The following is a 19,985-nucleotide window of genomic DNA, read 5'->3' as shown; positions in this document are numbered from 1 at the left end:
CTTTTTAAAAAAAAGTAAACTATGACTAGGACTGAGTGGCCTGTGTTTGTGGGTGTTCATACACCAACACTCCTGCCTTTCCGAAAATTGTTCTGGCTTCATAAAATGTATTCATAAAGCCCCTGGAGCACAGCACATTGGACTCAGAATAATCGCTAAGAAAAGTTACTGTTAAAAGATGCTTACTCCTCTGCTTCACGCTAGACGAGAGTCTGTCACTGTTTCAGTCTCTGATGGGACAAGTAGAAATGAGTGCCAGATTCGCTTGGACGCCCTTGACACTGACCTCCCAGACACCTAAGTTCCTCAGGAAGTTTTACCACATGTGATGTAAAAGGCTGATGCTCGGGCACCTGGGTGGCTCAGGCGGTCAAGCATCTGCCTTCAGCTCAGGTCATGATCTCAGGGTCCCATGATCGAGTCCCACGTCAGGCTCCCTGCCCTGCAGGGAGTCTGCTTCTCCCTCTGCCCCTCCTCCTACTCATTCTCTCACTGTCTCTCAAATAATAAGTAAATAAGATCTTTAAAAAAAAAGGCTGATACTCTGAAATATCCATCGACTTAGCATAAGATAGAAGTATATATTTAAGTAGAGGTGATATATTAAAATGAGGTTTTTTATTTCTTGAAGATAAAATAACAGCAATAATTGTAAACCTTTCATTGGGCAGGAATGCCTAGTGTTCCAGGGCAGAGTGACACCAGCCTTCACAAGGAGGACAGGCAATGGATGTGACCTCCTCACTATGGTATAAAGAAAGTTGTCACCTGTTGGCTCAGTGGCAGTGAAAAACTTATAAGAGCCAACAAATGGGGCAGACACAGGTGCTGCCATGAAAGGTGGCTCTGTATCAGCGTGGGACAGTCATGTGAGCTCTGACTCAGAAACCCCCTCGTAAGCACTCCCCGCCCATTCACCCAGAGGAAGTAGTATCTCATGGTTTCCGGTGCCCCCGGGGACAGGCCCTGGGTCTTAGGATGTCGTCCTTCCTGCTTGCTGTCAACAGATAAGCTCATCTATTTCATGGAGAAGCTAGGCTATGTGGTGTGTGTTTGTTCGCTGCCCATCTTTCTCCAGCTTCCTGTAGGACAGCCATTCTTCTTTCCCACTACTAACTTGCTCACCCATGCCTCTGATTCCACACTTTCCAGCCCCCCCCACCACCAGGACCTTCTTCCTTTGGCTCTGATACTAAGAACTTTGCTTTTCTTTTTTCTATTATTCTTTTCCTTAACACCTATAGAGCTTCAGATCCTCTTCTTTCTGAAATTATCCTCTCAACTTGCCTCTCTCTTGAACTGATTCTCTCTTGAGCTTTTCTTCTGCCTGCACTTGGTCCCTTTGAGACGGCAGCCACAGGATGACCCTGGGCAAATCTGTCCAGTGGTGTCCAGCCCAAACTGCCCACTCACAGAATTGCCAGCAAAGGAAATGGTTGTTATTTTTAAACCACTAAGTTTGGGGTGCCTGGGTGGCTCAGTTTGTTAAGCATCAGACTCTTGGCAGCTCAGGTCATGGTCTCAGGGTTGTGAGATCAAGCCCAGAGTTGGGCTCTGTGCTTGGCGTGGAGCCTGGCTTGGGGTTCTCCCGCTCCCTCACCCTCTGCCCCTCCCTGCTCTGTGCTCTCTCTCTCTCTCTCTCTCAAAAAATACATATATGTATATACATGTATATATATACACACACATATATGTGCATATATATATATATATATACACACACCACTAAGTTTGAGGTAGTTTGGTTGCAGCAACAGACAACTGATATGGGGACTGTTGAACGAATGGCTCCTGGAGCTGGAGGTGGACGCGTGCTTCCCAGCACAGAGGGTCCAGCATGTGAATTCTCCTAGAGTCACCGTGTGTACATGGATACCACCTGAGGCAGCCAAGCTGTGATGGGGTAGCTTCGATCGTTGCTAGAATGTTCTTCATATGCCATTGAAACTTACCGGAGCTTTTGCCCACCTGTCTTAACTCTGTTATCTTGAGTCTTACAAACAAATTCAGACATTTCCTCTATTTCCCAGTATTTCAAATAGTTACAAATGGCTACTGCTTTTGCCTCCTTCCATTTTTTTTTCCTACTTCAGACAGAACAATTATTGGTTCTTCCTACTCTTCTTCATTTGTCATGATTTCCAGGCCCTTTGTCACCATGATTGTTACCTTCAAAGTCCCTTTGGTAGAAAAACTTTCATATTTCTCATATTCTGTCATTTTAACAGCTTGTCTGCTCCTTAAAAATCGGGACAAGCTCTATGATTTTAAATTGACTGCCAGGCCTAATTCCTTCAGTCCCACAAACCCCATAAATACAGGGGCCACAGGTCAGTGGGCCCCTTGAACGTGAAGCTAAAATTCCCAGAAGCAGCAACAGAACATACTAGAAAGTATATGGACTAGAGGGAACTATTCCAAAGAGGGTATTATCAAGAAGAGATAAAGAGGACATTTTATACCACCTCAGCTAATTCTTGGTGAGTGGTCTTATTGCTATTATACAACAGACTCCTGTTTCAGATATTAAACTTTTGAAAAATCCAATAAATAATGGTAATTCTATCCTATTTAAAACTTAATATTCAATCTAACAGAATAAGCAAATGTTTGCACTTCAATTTCCTTTGCACAAAGAAGTTATATTGTTCTGTCACTCATCAAAGAGTGAATCAGAGGGTTAGCCTGAGTCCAAGCCACCCTACTTGACTTTTCTCTACCATACCACGTTCCCTTCTGCTCCCAAATGAGCCATTTAAGAATTATTGGGTCACACAGCAATATATCATTTTTTTCTTTTAAAAATAACTACAATATACATTTGCCAAAAGGGGAATACATCTGGATGCTATTGCTGACTAGGGCAGCAGCGAGTCCAAAATTCCCAAGTCCGGGAGGTGGAAACCAATAGGACACGTATAGGTCCTCACCGTTTTTGCCCCCTGCCCCCATTTATTTGGCCACAAAACTTGCAGAGGTTCACATTAATCTCATAACGAGCCTGGATGGAAGGGAAACAAAAAGGGATCAGGCATTTTTACTGGCTTACTTTTTCGGACTCCCGCCAACACTTCAGGATGAATATGTGAGCATAGATGTCCTCCACACAGATCCAGCTGGAGAGGCTCAAGGTCGTGTCTGTCCACACCCAGTCCATCACAGCCCTCAGCTCAGTCAAAAAGGGAACAAGGCGGAACCTGCCAGAAGCCACATCTTGTTAGATAATTGTGGGGTGGCCCCCGTCACCCCCCCAACCCTAGGAGCTCATGCAGTTCCCTACTGTGTTAGCCCTATGACTAAGGAAAAATTCTCAGGGTGATCCTTACCATAAAATGCAACAGGGAATTACAATCTCTTTCTATCATGAGTCAATGTATAAATTAGTATTTCCCATTCCTTTTTTTTTCTTTTTGCTGATTGTCTAAACAAATTAGGCATTTCTTTTTATTAACTTATTATTCCGTTTAAAAATTTTTTTTATTTATTTGAGAGAGAGTGAGAGAGAGAAAAAACAGGAACATTTGGGGGAGTGTCAGGGGGAGAGGGAGGAGCAGGCTCCTCACTGAGCAGGGATCCCGATGTGGGGCTCGATCCCAGGACCCTGGGATCATGACCTGAGCTGAAGGTAGACACTTAACTGACTGAACCACCCAGGAGCCCTAGGGTTCCCTTTTTAAATAAGTTTGAAGGTGTCCTCTCCAATTTTTCATTGTACAAATCTTTTTGGTTAAACTTATTTCTAAGTATTTCATTGTGTTTGGTGCTGTTGTGAATGGGATTATTTTCATTGTTTTTTTCCCCACGATATTTTGTTTTTAGCATATGGAAACACCACTGATTTCTGCATGTTGATTTTACATCCTGCAACTTTACACTGAATTCATTGAATATTTCCAACAGTTTTCTGGTTGAGTCTTTAGGATTTTCTATATTTAAGATAATATCTTCTGTAAAAAAAAAACCCATAATTTTACTTTTTTAAACATTTGCTTATGAGAATTTATTGGTCAGAGGGTTATTGAACATTGGGGTTTTGCTGCTGAATGCGCTAGGAAAAGTTATATAGCTGGTACGAGAAAGACGAGGGCAAATGAGAGCCGTCAGAGGGAGCAGGACTTGTGTTTGGGGGCACACAGTAGAGCCCACATCTGGTGGACCTAGCAGGTGCCTAAGTTTAATAAGATTCTGGCATAGCTCTTGTATTTAGGAATGGGTTGGCCTGGGCTCCTCTTGCTTCTGGAGACTATTCCTTGTTTCTTGACTAACACTGAGCTTCTTTCTGGCTGGAGAACCTGGGTGTACCCGGTGCACCTTCAAAGCAGCTTGGGTTACCACTCAGAAATTCTCCTCTAGGCCACTGGGCTCTTCCAAGTGAACACTAATCCAACCCCTGGAAGAAACAGCAAGCCATACACAGAAAAAAACTAAGCGACTCACCGAGAATGCTCAACACCTCTTCTGAGACTAAGTCACCATCCCTAGGTCTGGTACAACCGAGAAGCCAGCAGTGCCATGAGCAGCCTGGACTGTTAGGCTGTGGTATAATTTCCAAGGGAGCAGAAAGGAGATACTACCAAAGAAATCCTCACTCAAGGAGCCAATATGCTTCATTTGAGTAGCTAACACTATCAGGAACAAGCAAGTCATGGGGCATTTAGGTTGGTGCTAGGTGGAATAAAATGGCCCTCTTCAATGGAGGAACTCATGGTCAGCACAAAATCCCAAACGTAATTTGCAATAGTCCAGATTCCAAATTTCTATTCCATTGTGCCCAGAAATATATTAATACTTAAGGATCATGTATCTCTATTTTTCATCCTGAAATATTACTACAGTAATTATTCAGGATACAGCATAATTAACCCATGTGGATGATTCTATACAATACAATAATCACAGAACAACAGTTCTATATAATATACTGGCCAGATGTGTAGCAACTACCCAGAGAAAGGTTTCAAAGAGGCATACTGTCTTTTGCCAAACATCGTTAAGAGTTCTGTGATGATCCATATTGCTACGTCAGTGTTCTACAACTTTCTGTTTCTTCCTGAGGAAACCAAATGTCTTTCTATTGCCAGCCCCCCTCTGTGAGTGACTGTGCAATACGGAGTGTCCTTCCTTACCCTTGAAACAAGAAGAGGTTGACATAATTGTAGCTCTTGGTGAGGAAGTTTCCAAGGACTCGCGTTGGGTAGCCACAACGGATTTGGTAGGCAGACAACCCAAAGTAAACACATTTCACAAAGTACCAAAGCTGAGCAACCAGGTTCTGGCTGAACTTCCTAAAATGTAAAAACACAGAAAAGCGATATAATGGAATATTCTTCTGGTACAACAGCACACCAGTTTAGGATTAAAAAAAAGAAAAGCCTAATTGCCCCTCTGGTGATTAAAGTCAATTAAGTTAATTGTAAGGAATCCTCTGTACATAGATCACTTCAAAGGCAAAAAGTAGGGTAAGAAAATCTAATAATTAAAAAAAATGTCTAAATGTTGCCTCCAATGTATTAGTGCATTATTCAGTTGTTTGGGCAATAATTAATTATTTTTTAAGCAAATTTACTAATATTTTTTCACAATGCGGAAGATGCTGCTACCATGATCCAAATTAAAACTCATGAAAAGATGCTTTTTATTTCACGTCAAAGGACCCATAATTTGGAAGATGTAGGAGAAAGTGAATTCCCTCCTTCCCCCCCTTTTTTTTTTTTTTTTTTGCTATACATCTATAAAGATAGGTCATGGATTAACAAAGTTTCAACACCCAGATTTGGGTTTCAGTTGTGTTTACAAGCTATAGCTTTTGTTCCTCTAGACATTGTGTTCAAGATATCCATGTCTTTATTTGAAGATTTTCCCTACCTCTGAAAATCTATGATTCCATGATCTAACATTCTTTTCTTTTAAAAGATTTTATTTATTTATTCGACAGAGATAGAGANGGATCACACCCTGAGCCGAAGGCAGACACTTAACCGCTGTGCCACCCAGGCGCCCCTCTTTTCTTTTTTTAATAATAATATATTTTTTATTTTAATGTTTTTTTATTATATTATGTTAGTCACCATACAGTACATCCCTGGTTTCTGATGTAAAGTTCGATGATTCATTAGTTGCGTATAACACCCAGTGCACCATGCAATACGTGCCCTCCTTACTATACATCACCATTCTTTTCTTAATGCTGTTTCCAGCAATAGAGACTGTAGTCCCTTCTCCTGGTGAATAATTAATGAAGAGACCCACAGTGCTATACAGTTCATAAATGCTAGCATAAGTTGGAGGAAAAACTTGGTGGAACTAAATTTCACCCCAGAAAAAATGTAAAACACATTTTCAAAGGATGGTGACCCACAGGAAGGACCATTTTTAACTTTGGATAAAGGCAGAATTCTGTAAGAATCTTAAACACGGTCAATACATTTTTAAAAAGAAATAAAAAATAATACCTTTGACTCAAGAAGACCTAAGTATCATCTTCCCTGGGTTTAAAATTAAGAGCAACATCTAAAGTTTTTTACAAATGCAGTGTATTACTCTTTGTGTTTTGGATTTGTCTTGTTAACTTTTAATTTTGACATTAGAAGAAGACACGTGTTATCTTTTTAACTGAAAATAGCTTTTTAGTTGACCAGATCTAAGAACCATCCAGGAATATATGGGCCTTTGTGTCTCAGGGGCCTAGGAACCTCTATGTAGATCTCAATACCTAGAAATCTCAAAAATGTTGCTTATAAGTGTCTCTGTTGTGGCGAAACCAGCTTTCGTATTTCAGTTCCTATAAACTAAAAATATTTGACCATGATCTAGTACTTAACAAATTATTAATAATATATCAGATACCTTACAGAGAGCCCATATCAACTATCCCTCTCCACGCCCTTTCTAGAGACTGTCTCTATTGGTATAGTAGTAGGAAAGAACGTTCTTTTAGCTCTTCAGGGAAATGCCCTTGGATTTTATGAATAATTTATACAAAAACTGCACGAGGAAAAATTCTATATCTATCAAAATTATAATCCAAGACATAAAACTGTGTTGTCTTATAGCCCTTATAAAAGGACCAACCCATATTATGATGACCACTGGGTGTTGTATGCTATGTGTTGAATCACTAAATTGTATACCTGAAACTCATATTACATTGTATGTTAACTGACTGGAACTTAAATAAAAACTAAAAATAAACAAATAAGCAAACATTTTCCTTCCTACAACGTTAAAGCGAATCAACTTGGAATAAGTCATAGTTAATCTGTAGTTACTGAAGTAATCGTGTTAAAGCTAATTAGGGACATTAAGGTTGTCCCATATTGGAAGACCTTTTACTTTGGTGGTCTCTCCATGTTTTATTGGTAGAGGCTGGCGTGACGTCTTACTCATCTCTCCATCCCCCACAGCACCTGCCACACAGTGCTTTGTAGACTGTAAACCACTGAAAGTTTGTGCGCTAAATCATGTGCATATACACAGAAAAAGCCATTTATCAGATTAATTATTCAAAACACTGGAGCTTTCTGATGCTCAAAATTGTAACCGGTAGCCATAATTTTTTTCTGTATAGTTTAAAACTCCTAATCTGTCCCTTACTTTATTCTTTTCCTGTTTTGAAAAGGATTAGAAAATATGAATATTAATGAATGTTTTCTTTTGAACAATAATGAATTAAGTTTTCAGTAACAATATCTGAAGGAAAAAAATGAATTTGGGGTGTTAATAAATAGTGACAGCAGAGCTCGAAATGTCATGGAAGTGTGCTGCCACTGACATGCAGGCAATGAAGACTCAAGGCTCACCAATCCTAACGTATCTTGAATTAAATATCCAAAAATAAAGATAGGGTAATCCATTGCATTAGGAGTGGCCATTTAGGTGAGGCTCAAAAGTGAGGTCCAATGAGATAGAAATGACCTCTGCCACCCTTTTCAAAAAATGTTTACAGCAGCTTTATAAAGAAGTGTAAACAACCCAAATGTCCTTAAACTTTTCTGTATTTAAACTCTGTTTGGTACATTTATACAATAGAATAGTATCGACTGACAAAAAATAATTAAGTACTGATACATAAAACAACATGGATGAATGTCAAATATATTAAGCCAAGTAAAAACAGCCAGCCTCAAATGCCACAGAGTGTGTGATTCCATTTATATGACATTCCAGGGAAAGCAAAATTGCAGGGACAGAAAATAGATGCACCAGAAGATAGAGGTGAGGGAGAAGGGTCCTATAAAGGGCACAGGAGAGTTTTTGGGTGATGGAACTGTTCAATATTTTTTCAAGTTTTTATTATTTAAAAAATTGAGATATTATTGGCATATAACATCATATTAGTTTTAGGTGTCCAACTGCAGCCACACTTTTAGTATTTATCATAGTGCCTCAATCCCTGGAAGCCACTGTGTGGTCCTTCCCACAAGGGACCAGGTCCCTGCTTTATTCACATTGGTGTCATGCCCCTTTTCACTTGGTCTACTGCCCTGGACATAACAGGAGCTCAATAAATGAAAAATTGAATATGCATGATTATAAATCACAAAAGAAGTCCTTCATTCAGTCATTATAACAAACATTCCAGCTCTGTTTGGTTTGGAAGGTATTATTGCTTAATCCTGTGGATATGTTACCTTCCATTACAAAGAAGACTTTATAGTTGAGATTGGGTTAAGGTCCTAGAGGTAGGGAGAGGGCCTGGATTATCCAGGTGGGGTGAATCTAATCAATGAACCCTTAAAGTGAGAAATCTTTCTCAGTTGTGCTCAGCGGCAGCCACGATGGCGGAGGAACAGTCAGAGTGATGCAATGAGAAGAGGACTCCACACACTGATGTTGGCTTTGAAGGCTCAGATGGGGCCACAAGCCAAGGAAGCCTGGCCCCCCAGAAACTGGAAAAGGCAAGGAAAGGGATTCTCCCCCAGAGCCTTTAGAAAGAAACGCAGACCTGCCAACACCTTGATTTTGGTCCAGTGAGACTTGTGTCAGACTCCTGGCCTACACAACTTAAAGATGATAACTTAATTTTGTTTTAAGCCCTAAGTTGGTGGTAGGTACCATGCATATGGGATATAACCTTCTGGAATACATTTGGATTAAAGTAGGTGTGTGCCTCCGGCTTCCACCTTACCTCTCAGTCACACCAGGCAGGATGAAGAACATCCAAAAGTGAATTCCAAACACAAGAATGACCTGAAAAATGACCTTTCCCAGTACAGTCTTCCTGAGGTATAGGGCTCGGTCCACCACCATGGTTCCAAACTGAATGAGGACCATCACCAAAAATGGCCCAGGAACCTGGTCCTCCGACAGTGAAGAGGTGATATCTGCGGCTGCTGAGTGTTTCTGGGAAGGAAACAGCAGGTTCAGGCACGAGTGGCATTTCATAGGACAGCATCACTCTTACTTATTGAATGTGTGGTGGCCTTTGCCCCCAACCTACCCCGAAGGCCCAGAAGCCAAAGACGATGATGACAAAGTCAACAGTGTCCGCCAGAAACATGAGCACATACACATCGGTCACAGCACTGTAGTCTGGGTGGATGAGGTCATAGAAGAACTGTCTGATAGGCACATATATTTGCAGAGTCCTGCAAAACAGAGACCCCCAGCACTTGCTTCAGGAGGGGAGGGATGGTAGGAGTGACCAGATACCACCATCGTTCCATTCCTCTGTATCCCTCTTTCCCAGCAGGTCACACCTCCCTCTTCAGCCTCAGCGGAGTCTTCTATGGGTGGCTACTGCTCTAACAGAGAGTGTAGACAAATTCATTGCCAAGGAAGGCACTATGGCCCTTTTTGCCGAAGAGACCATAGGCCTCTTCTCTTGCTTGAAGTATAACAGTGGTCTCAAGTCCTGGAAATGAGGTGCTGGGTTTGTCACCTGATTCAATGACTTCCCTTCTGGGAGCCCCTGAGCACGCCACTTGGTTCTTCGTGTTTTTGTTTCCTCTACTGTAAAACTTGGGTATGAAGCAGATCTGAGACTCAGGGCTGGGGTGAGAATTATATGGGACTAAATGGCAGTGCATAGACCTGGTCTGACCCAAGCACCAGGGACACATACGGTAGCCCCTGCTGTTCCCCTTTTTGGGTCCTGTGCCCCTCTTGGTTCCCAGGTAGTGCCTTGGGCTTTTGACTGCACCTTGTTCTGTCCAGCCTCTGCCTTTAATTCAAGGCCACGTTCAGGTTGGATGGTCCTCCTGGTCTCAGAGCCCACATTCAGGGCCAGCCCTCCTGAACCTCCTCCATTCCCATTGCTCATCTGCTGCCTATGTCCCTGGCACTTGGACAGGGGGTGGGGGGGGTGTGCATCTTGCTGGAGACCAGCTGTGTGACATTGGACCTCAATTTCCCCTCTCTAGGATGAGAGTGTTTCTCTAAATCCCTTCCAACTCTGACATCATACACCTCTCTATCTGGTTGGGCTTTAGCATGATGATGCTTGGAAATACATACTGTGAATCCTTGAAATCATTTATTCTATTCAAATAGGAAAACTGTGTTTATAAACATAATGGATATTAAAATGAATCACAGTGAAAAGTGATTTTTAAAAGCAACACATCCCCTCTCACCTGTTGGAATGGTTGTCATCACAAAGACAAGAAACAACAGGTGTTGGTGAGGATGTGGAAGGAAGGGAAGTCTCATGCACTGTTGGTGGGAATGTAAATTGGTGCAGTCATGGTGGAAAACAATATGGAGGCTCCCCCCAAAATTAAAAATAGAACTACCATATTATATAACAATTCCACTTCTGGGTGTTTATCTGAAGGAAATGAAAACTACTAACTCCAAAAGGTATCTGCACCCCAGGTTCAGTGCAGCATTATTTACAATAGCCAAGACAGGGAAGCAGCCTATGTGTCCATTGATGGATGAATGGATAACAAAAATGTGGTGTGTGTGTGTGTGTGTGTACACAATGGCATATAATGAAATATATTTATTACACATGGAACGAGTCAGAGAAAGTCAGTTAACATATGATCTCACTAATATGTGAAATCTAAAAAAAAAAAAAAAATCAAAACCAAAAACTCAAACTCATAGATACAGAGAACAAATTGGTTGTTGCCAGAAGCGGGGCCTGGGCAAAATGGATGAAGGGGGTCAAAGCCTACAAACTTCCAGTTATAAAATAAGTTAGTCCTGGGAATGTCATGCACAGCATGGTGACTTCAGTTAATTAATCCTGTATCATACATTAACCTTAAATATTCTCATCATAAGAAAAAAATTGTGCAACTATATGCGGTGATGATGTTAACTAGACTATTGTGGTGACCATTCCAACAACATATGCATATATCGAATCATTACGTTGTACCTGAACTTAACCTAATGTTGTATGTAAATTATATCTCCATTAAGAATAATACGATAATGGGTCGTTTTCTTCTGCTTAAGCAGATGATGTTTATGATATGAGAAGTAACTTCTCTGCTCTTTAGCCCTGGTTTATGTGAAACAATTGATACCAGCCCTAAAATAAGATAAATGAAACACCCTAAATAAAACACCCCACCCAAGTGTCTTCAGGCACTCACTTCTTTATGGTAAATGCTTTTGCTTTGATTAAATGTTCTTGAAGCTTTTCCACATAAAGCTCCCTTTTGCTTTTCTGCTTGATGCTTAAAACACTGCTCCCTTTTTGACTGCTGTTCCGGGTGCTTGTGCTGCCTAGAGATAAAAAGAAACCAAGATGTGCTGAGTTATGGGTTTGTTGACATAAATACCCCAGAAGGCCCTGGAACCCACAGGGGAGAAGGATGACTTGAAGCGGATTTAAAGGGTGAGTATACGCAGGTGCCTGTAAGAGCAGTGACTGAGGGTTTGGAATCTGCAGTTTCAACTATGCCTTTGCAGCAGAATGCGTCTGTGGGCTGCTACACCCAACACTGGCTCTTTCTGGGCTTGTTATGCGATCTTTATCCCAGGAAGAAAGAGACTGGAGGAACAGTTTTTATAGTGCTGACTGGGACCCCAGGTTGCGGGGTTTCCACATTGGGTCCGTGATCCACGCCTTCTTCATGTCCAGATTTCTCTAACTGTGAAATGAATATTGGATGACTGCTGGTGTCTGCCTGAAAAGGGTATTCCGAAGATGAATATGCAGGTGTTTGGAAAGCTTCAGGCAGGAGCACTGTAAATACAAAAACCCAGTTTCTCCAAGAGTGGCAACCATTGGGCTTATCTATCTGCTGATGATACTCACTAGCTAGTAAGAAATGAACAACTAGTTTAGGATATAAATAGGTGGTTTTGCTAAAAGTTCCCTCAATTAATCTAAAAATATTTTCAAAATAAAATGTGATTTATAGCATTCTGGACACATCCAGCAGAATTCTCTGGATATGACTTAAAAACTAGCATGTGCCCACACAGGCAGTGTCCTGGCCACTTTTCACAATTACCTGAAATCCTTGTCCTGAGAAGCAATCAGACATTTTGAAGAATGATGTGACTGCCCCAGGTCACACAGCTGAGCCAGGATCTGAACTCAGGTCTGTCTGATTTCAAAGTACTTTCTTCTCATATTACAACGTCTATCTCCTTGATAGCACCCACTAAATGCCCCCACCCAGGACCAGACCCATTAGCACCAGAACAACCAGAGAACTCAGGATTTATTCTAGCCCAAGGATATCATGTGACAGATACCTCTTTTGGACCTATTGGAAGAAAAGCTGGATCTGGGGGATATCTGGGAGCTGCTTCCCAATCGCTTCCTTCGGATGGCAGTGGTTTGCTCAGGGAAGGACACGTGCACTGACTCTGCCGACGCAGCCAAGTTGATGGACTTCAGAGAATCTGAAGAGGCTCTCCTGCCACGACTGAGGGAGAGCTCATCATCTGACTCTTCCTTGTCTGTGCCACTGTCAGTGATGTCATCTTCATCCCACAAGCCATGGCACTGAGAAAAGCATAAGGGACAATTCAGGGGGACGTTCCAGGTGAGGGAGCTGGTTTCTGCCCTACAGAATCCCATCCCACATGATTAGAAAGCCAAACGTGAAAGATGGTGACTATAGTCGGTGACATTCCTATTATATGACTGACATACTAAGAGAGTTAGAACTTAAATGTTCTCACCAAAAAAAGAAAAAAGTAGGAAAAGAACACAGATACGTATGGGAGGTGATGGGTAGTAATTAGCTCCACAGTGGGGGGTCCTTTCACAGTATCTACGTAAATCACATCACCATGGTGTACACTTTAAATATACTACAATTTTTTTGTCATTCATACTGCAGTAAAGTGGAGAAAAGATTAGAAAACCAGTGGATTCTAGGAAAGCTTATTATCTAGATGTTTCTGATGGTCCCAGTAGAGTGGGGATGAGTGGGTGTAGATCATAAGAGTTTGGCTAATTAATTGACATGGAGGCAGATGATGTTTGGCAGATGGAGTAAAGGTGAAATTAGAATCACTTGACTTGTTCCTGAGTGAAAGCACTTTCTAGAACATATTTCTCCGTGCTTACAAGTAGCATTTCAAATATCAGTGGGTGAATTTAGCCCCACCGCCCCATGTTCACCAAGTATCTATACTTGAATAATGATGCTGTCCCTCCCTTAACCTACACAGTAAGATGTTAACTCCTGGATCACCCCTGGCTGAGTCAGGAACAGAGCCACAAATACTTTACTCAAAATATGTTGGTCCACATATGAGACAGAGATTATGATGCACTGTGCAGAGTATGGATTTTCCTTCAAAGAATAAGCAAAAGGGGCTGGTAGGACAGACAAGAGGAAGGACAGCATAAGAGGCTGAGAAAAACCAGGGACCTTGCTGGTGCAAGATGCTACCTGGATAGAAAATCCCCCTTACAATGAACTTGCTGATGCTGCTCGAAGCTCCCCAGTGAGCTCACTGCCTTCTGGGTTCCCAGACTGCCAGACTATTCATTTATTCCCCAGGACCTCGCCCAGGCCTTCCTCTGCCATAGGCTGTAGAGGATAAGACCTCCAGGCCAATTTGCCAAAATTCAGTTGGTCAAAAAATAACTTGGAAAATGATCAATTCATTAAAAAAAAGTCACCTAATTTACAGACTATTCTTAAATATTAATAGATATATTATTTCTGTAAGATATTCAATGGATGCTATTCTTGTAAACATAGCAAACATTCTAGATTTTCATAATGGGATTTTTCAACTTCTATTGATTTCTTTTAAATCATTTCTTTCTTTAAATCATTTTAAAAGTTGTTTCCTCTTTTGCCAACATTTGAACATACTTAGATTCTGTTACTACTTTCATAGTAGTATATTTGTTATTGAATTCATGCAATTATTTATAAAATTTCTAGCAACTCATACCAAATAGGAGAGTTTTAACCATTTTGAAATTTCCGTATAGTTTGAATTGCTTGGTTTCCATAGCAGCATTGTTTAATAGGTTTCCAAAGCTGTAGGGTAGTTTTGTCTTCTTATGAAAAGATTTGTCATTCCAAAAACTATTTTTCATATCATTAGCTAAAATTTCAGCATAATAATACCTCAAATACATTCACCATGTATACAGAATTTTCTAAGAAGAAATCAGAGTAATTATATCAATACAAAACACCAAAATTTTATTATATGCTTTAAATATACAATTATAGTTGTTAAACCATTTACATATTAATGAAAAGGCAGCAAAAATGCCTAAAACTTTATACAATTTTTAGTTGATTTTTTAAAATTTTAATTAAAAAAATAGAGAGAGTGAGAGAGCGAGAGCATAAGCAGCAGGGGAGGGGCAGAGGGAGAGAGAGAATCTTAAGCAGGCTCCATGCCCCAGGCAGAGCCAGATGCAGGGCTCAATCCCAGCACCCTGAGATCATGACCTGAGCTGAAATCAAGAGTTGGATGCTTAACCAACTGAGCCACCCAGGCACCTCCACAAATTTTTTAAATGATGCACAAAAGGATATAACAAGTTGCAAGAGAGTTCTGAAGTGACTAAACTTATACAATGTCTTTTTTTTTAAAATTGAGGTATAATTGGGGCGCCTGAGTGGCTCAGTCGGTTAAGTGTGTGCCTTTAGCTCATGATTCCAGGGTCCTGGGATTGAGCGCCACATGGGGATCCCTACTCAGTGTGTGGGGGGGTCTGCTTCTCCCTCTGTCCCTCCCCCTGCTTGTGCTCTCTTTGTCTCTAACAAATAAATAAAATCTTTTAAAAAACTGAGGTGTAACTGACATACAACATAATACCACCATATCTTAAATGCATAAATTTAAACTTCAATTTCTAGAACTAAAAAATGATGTTAATACATTTGTTAATATATTCATAACAAGAATTAGTAAATTATATGAATCCAGGTAATTTATCAGAAGAACTGGAAAATTTAGGCAAATTCAATTTTGGCTAACTGGCTTCCTTAGATAATATACCTTTGCAAATCCATCACACACCTGTGACGCAGGTACGGCCCCCCCCCAATGGAAGGCTAGGGACTCGCACATTTTGTAAGGTGATGAAGACAGAGTGAACGTCCTGACCGAGTTATATGCAGAGGAAGCCGGGTTTGAAATAGCATACCGAGTAGGACAGAAGTTGACCACACTGTTACATATGGTCTGTATATGCGTATGCGTGTGTGTGTGTGTATTAACTTATGTCAGCTTGTTCTAAAAAGGAACTAATAAAGATACTACTTGATAAAATGAATTTAAAATATTTTATAAAAGGAGAGATGGAAGTAAGGTAGAGACAGTTGGCACATTGATACATAAAATATATATTATGTAGCAATTTCTAATTTTTAGAGTTGAGAGGTGTATTTGCAAGCTTAGCTTATAGTTCACAGTGTACAAGAAAAACCCACATGGTTTTTCAGGGGGATGACAGGAGTTGCTGAACCTGAGACAGACCATCCTGTAGATAGGTCTTCCCAGAGTAGTGTAATGTATAGCTTCTCCAACAGTAAGCTTACAAGAAGCACAGCCCCGGGCTTTGTTCGACCATTTACTCTCGCTAAAGCTAATTATTTCATGACAAGAAGTATCCCACAAAAGCAAGTCTACTGAAAGAAGGTAGGCAGAAGTTGGAAATGAGGTGAGAGGCAGTGTGATCCACCCTAAACTGTAGCTCTCTGGTGGTCTGGCTTAAACAAGGAGCAGAATTTAGTGTACTAGGCATGAAGATACTGCACACCGTCCAAGCAATTCCCACAAATATGGATGAAGTGTGATATGTTCGTAACAGAAGTAGAAATATGGGGGAATTTTCTCCCAAATTTATAACAAGTTCCATTACTGAGCACATAGTGTTAGAAAAAATGTCCAGTAAATGAACACAACTGTTAAAAAAAAAGAAAAAGAGCATATAAGTAGATGTACTGGTTGGCCCCCTGGCCTCACAACCAATCCCAACGTTTGGTTCTCCAGGCATATCGCAGGTGGCTGCAATTATCAACATGTGCTGGTCAGGTGTTAATGTGCCATACCTTCAAAATTGACCGGTGGAAGAAAAGAGCCAGGAGTTGAATGAGATCATAAAGGACATAACCTTCTTTCTTTTCCACTCCTATGATATTAGGGGGATGGTAAGGTTTATCTTTGTTCAATTCCACATTCTTGTTCCAGGGGAAGAACCCAAATTGGAAGAAATACTTGACCACAATTGCCACCTACACAAGGACGATGGAAATTAAAAAATATATGCATACTCCTTTTAAGAATGGTTATATAAGAAAAACAGTGATATAAAAATTTAAAAGATAATTTCATAGTTTTGATGATAAGAATGAACACAATTACATGAAATAACACCGTCATTCTCACATGGACTTTAGACCAAGAGTAATATTTTACTCTCGCTAGTGCCTCTGATTTCAGATACATGAGGGCTAGTCTGGTTACTCACAATACCTACTAAAATAATTTTCTTTATTTTTGAGGAGTTGGCTAATTTATACTGATTTAATGAGATATTTATATAATTATTCAGCTATTAAAATATGGAAATGAGGAAAAATTTGAACAAAAAGAAGTTTATATTTTATGTATTGTATCTCAGGCAGTTTTGATGCCTATTTCTACTTTCCTCTGATCTCTTTCTTTTCACCATTTTAAGCTCCCTGGAAGCTCTCCTCCAAAAGAAATAAAAGTAAATAAAACAAAAAAAATGCCAGTTGTGGTAACTAGTTCAGGATATAAATGCTGTAGGGAGGTGGTCTGTGAAAAAGACACATGAGAAAATTGATGTGTCTCATTTAAGCAACCTTCTAAATTTTGTGTCACCGGAGGTTAATTGCAATATATGTAGTTCATCAATAAAAATATTTTTAAAAGTCCTCTTTTGACCTAGTCTCTCATTTTACCTCTTCTCCTGTCTCTCTCCTTCTTACAGTCAAGCTTTTGCAAAGAATAGTCCTGTGTTCCTTAGCGTGCTGAGCAACACTGTCACATCGCTGATGCCAGAGCACAAACCTGAAGTTCATCCTTGCCTTTCCCCTTCTCATTTACACCCCATGCTGTTTTAGTCACTTACTAAAACTTCTCATTTACCCACTCATCTTCAGCCTCATTGCTGTTGGGTCAGTTCACATCCTACAACCGCTCACCTAGACAGTTAAGACCGTTTCCTAGCTGGTCTCCATGCCTTCACTTACATTCTGTGTGAAACTTTGCTAAAGACAAGCATGACTGAGTCATGCCTCTGTTCAAATATTTCCATACCAAGGAGAGAAGGTCCTGAGTATAAACCGTGTTGACGTTCCAATACCCTGCTACTGTACTGTCCACTCACAGTCTCCGCTCCAGCCATTGCAAACCACCTGTCATTCCTGGCACATGCCAGTGTGTCTTATGCCTTTGTTTATTTGCATGGGTTACTCCTAATGACTTGCAGCTCCCTTTGCTTCCCATCCTTTGGTGACCTTACATTCATCCTTTAAGACTCTGGACTAAGATGTCTTCCACTGAGAAGCTGCAACGATAGCCTCTCTCCACTCCACTCAGGCACGGTATCCATCTTTCTTGTATACTCTAAGTAGTTCTTTGTTTACAACATATATTTGCCACATTGGTCTGTGAGCCATTGAGAAACAGAAAACAACTTAAAAAAAAAACAAAAAACCTTATTGTCCTTTTCTCATGCCTGGCACAGTTCTAGGATTTTGGCATATAGCCTAAGCTGTAGAATGAATTAACATCAACTTAATTTTCCACTACCTTGCTCCTTGGTGTGATGGAGAAAATGGAGAACCCAGTTTAACTTAACTAGGAAGATTTTATTCTATGATGAAAGCTACATATAATTAGCTCTTGTTCCCTTTTCTAAGTTCTTAGTACCTGCTCTTCTTCCACTTCTAGGTTAGAAAATTCCCTCACTCAGAGGCGTTAGAGAGAACAGACCCATTCCCCAAATAGGAAGTCATGTATGTCCCAGATTCCAAAGTGATGTAGTGGAAGTAATCCTCAAAAATTATTATTTTGGCAAGATTGTGATGGACAGCCTACTTAAAATAATAGATACATATTTGGCTTTACATCTTTTATCTTTATAAGCATTTAAATGTATTTAAATAATTATTATGGAAATGAGATACATGGCACTTTAAACTGACACTTTTGAGATGATTTGGCAAATAACTTTGTTTTATTTTACTGAATTACCTATAAACCTATAATATTTCTAGAATCTCAATGTATATCCATCATGTGTTCTTCCCTTTAAGAAGCAATTACAGTACCCTTGTTAGCGAAAACTTTCCCTTATGAGCCAGATAAGAAAATCAGCCTTTGTCACAGACCCCACAACACAAAGAACTACAGTAACCCAAGGAACAAAGTCTGTCGATCTTCCCATTTTATTCCCAATTTTATTGTTGTCGTGGGAATTTGTGATCTTCTATATATTTAATAGAGAAGGATAGAAAATCAGGTTTAGACAATTGGGAAGAGTGTCTCCTGTCCCCATACATGTGATTAAAAGAAGGTAATTTACTCTTGTGTCATTTAGATTTTTAGGTAGGCGCTCACATGGCTTTGTGTTTTGGTGTGTGGAAATTGGCTTTTAAGCTTAAAAATGCGAAATATGTCTGTTGTACCAAACTATATTTAAAATGCTTATGGTATTGTTTAATTCAGCATCCATTCACTGGACATCCACCAGCACCAGGCACCAAACTTAGTTTTGTAAAACACTTTATCTCAGGGGTTAATATCATAGGACAGATGACCAGATTTCAAAAGCCTACCCCACCATTTGACAGCTGGGTAACTTCGGTCAATTATTTAGTCTCACTAAAGCTATTTCTCTCTGTTAAATGGAATGATAGTAGCACCTATCTTGTGTGCAGTGTGTCATGTGAAAAGATACACAATTGCTAGCACTAACCAGTTGTTAGTAATAATCACATGCCTATCTAAGAGCATCCATCTAACTGAATGTCCTATTCAAACTGTCCTGAAGACGGCAGGCCCGCCTACGATGAATGCTAGAAGAGGCTTCCAGGAAGGTTCCACCCCAAGCTTACCTCTGTGTAGACAATGGCCATCATCCAGAATCGTCTGCTGGGCCTGGGGACAGACAGCATGGCCCAGAGGAAGATCAGAATGGGCAGCACAAGGGTGATCATGGAGGCAGAGACCATGTGGTTTAGTATGATCACAAAGTAGCACACCATTTCTGAGCGGGCCACCAGAGTGTTGTACATGGCATAGAACAACAGCAGGAACCGGGGCTGGCCAACGTAGAATTTCTCGGACTCTTCAAGCTCATCGTCATGGAACATCCTGTTAAAATAAACAACATGATAGTTAATGGCTCCTCATTTCTCCAAATTACTGATTTCCACCTTGCATAATCCCCCTGTCTCTCCTGCCTTCCCATGTCCCCAGATTTCTGGTAGACTCAACCAAATAGCCTATTACAGAAAGAAACGTGTGCCCCAGGGTCTAATCTGGACAGCTTTTGCTAGTTCCGTTGTTCACCATGGGAGCACCGCACACTGTCTGCTTGACCGTCTAGGTGGACG

General features: G+C 40.5%; 1 protein-coding gene across 1 annotated transcript in view; it reads right to left on the bottom strand.

The window, feature by feature from the left end:
* The window catches only part of PIEZO2 (piezo type mechanosensitive ion channel component 2), a 351,612-nt gene that overhangs the window by 11,123 nt on the left and 320,504 nt on the right, over positions 1–19,985 (bottom strand). The window contains exons 39-46 of the mRNA XM_034642188.1: positions 19,485–19,743; positions 16,449–16,631; positions 12,664–12,916; positions 11,550–11,682; positions 9,440–9,587; positions 9,128–9,342; positions 5,127–5,285; positions 3,050–3,197 (exon numbers count right to left, since the gene is read on the bottom strand). Of these exons, the coding sequence (XP_034498079.1) occupies positions 3,050–3,197; positions 5,127–5,285; positions 9,128–9,342; positions 9,440–9,587; positions 11,550–11,682; positions 12,664–12,916; positions 16,449–16,631; positions 19,485–19,743 (1,498 nt within the window). The remainder of the gene's footprint in view (positions 1–3,049; positions 3,198–5,126; positions 5,286–9,127; positions 9,343–9,439; positions 9,588–11,549; positions 11,683–12,663; positions 12,917–16,448; positions 16,632–19,484; positions 19,744–19,985) is intronic.

Source organism: Ailuropoda melanoleuca, chromosome 14 (genome assembly GCF_002007445.2).
Source record: "Ailuropoda melanoleuca isolate Jingjing chromosome 14, ASM200744v2, whole genome shotgun sequence".
Classification (NCBI taxonomy): Eukaryota; Metazoa; Chordata; class Mammalia; order Carnivora; family Ursidae; genus Ailuropoda; species Ailuropoda melanoleuca.
The sequence above is the reverse complement of the archived record's forward strand: the minus strand, read 5'-3'. Positions and strand labels throughout refer to the sequence as shown.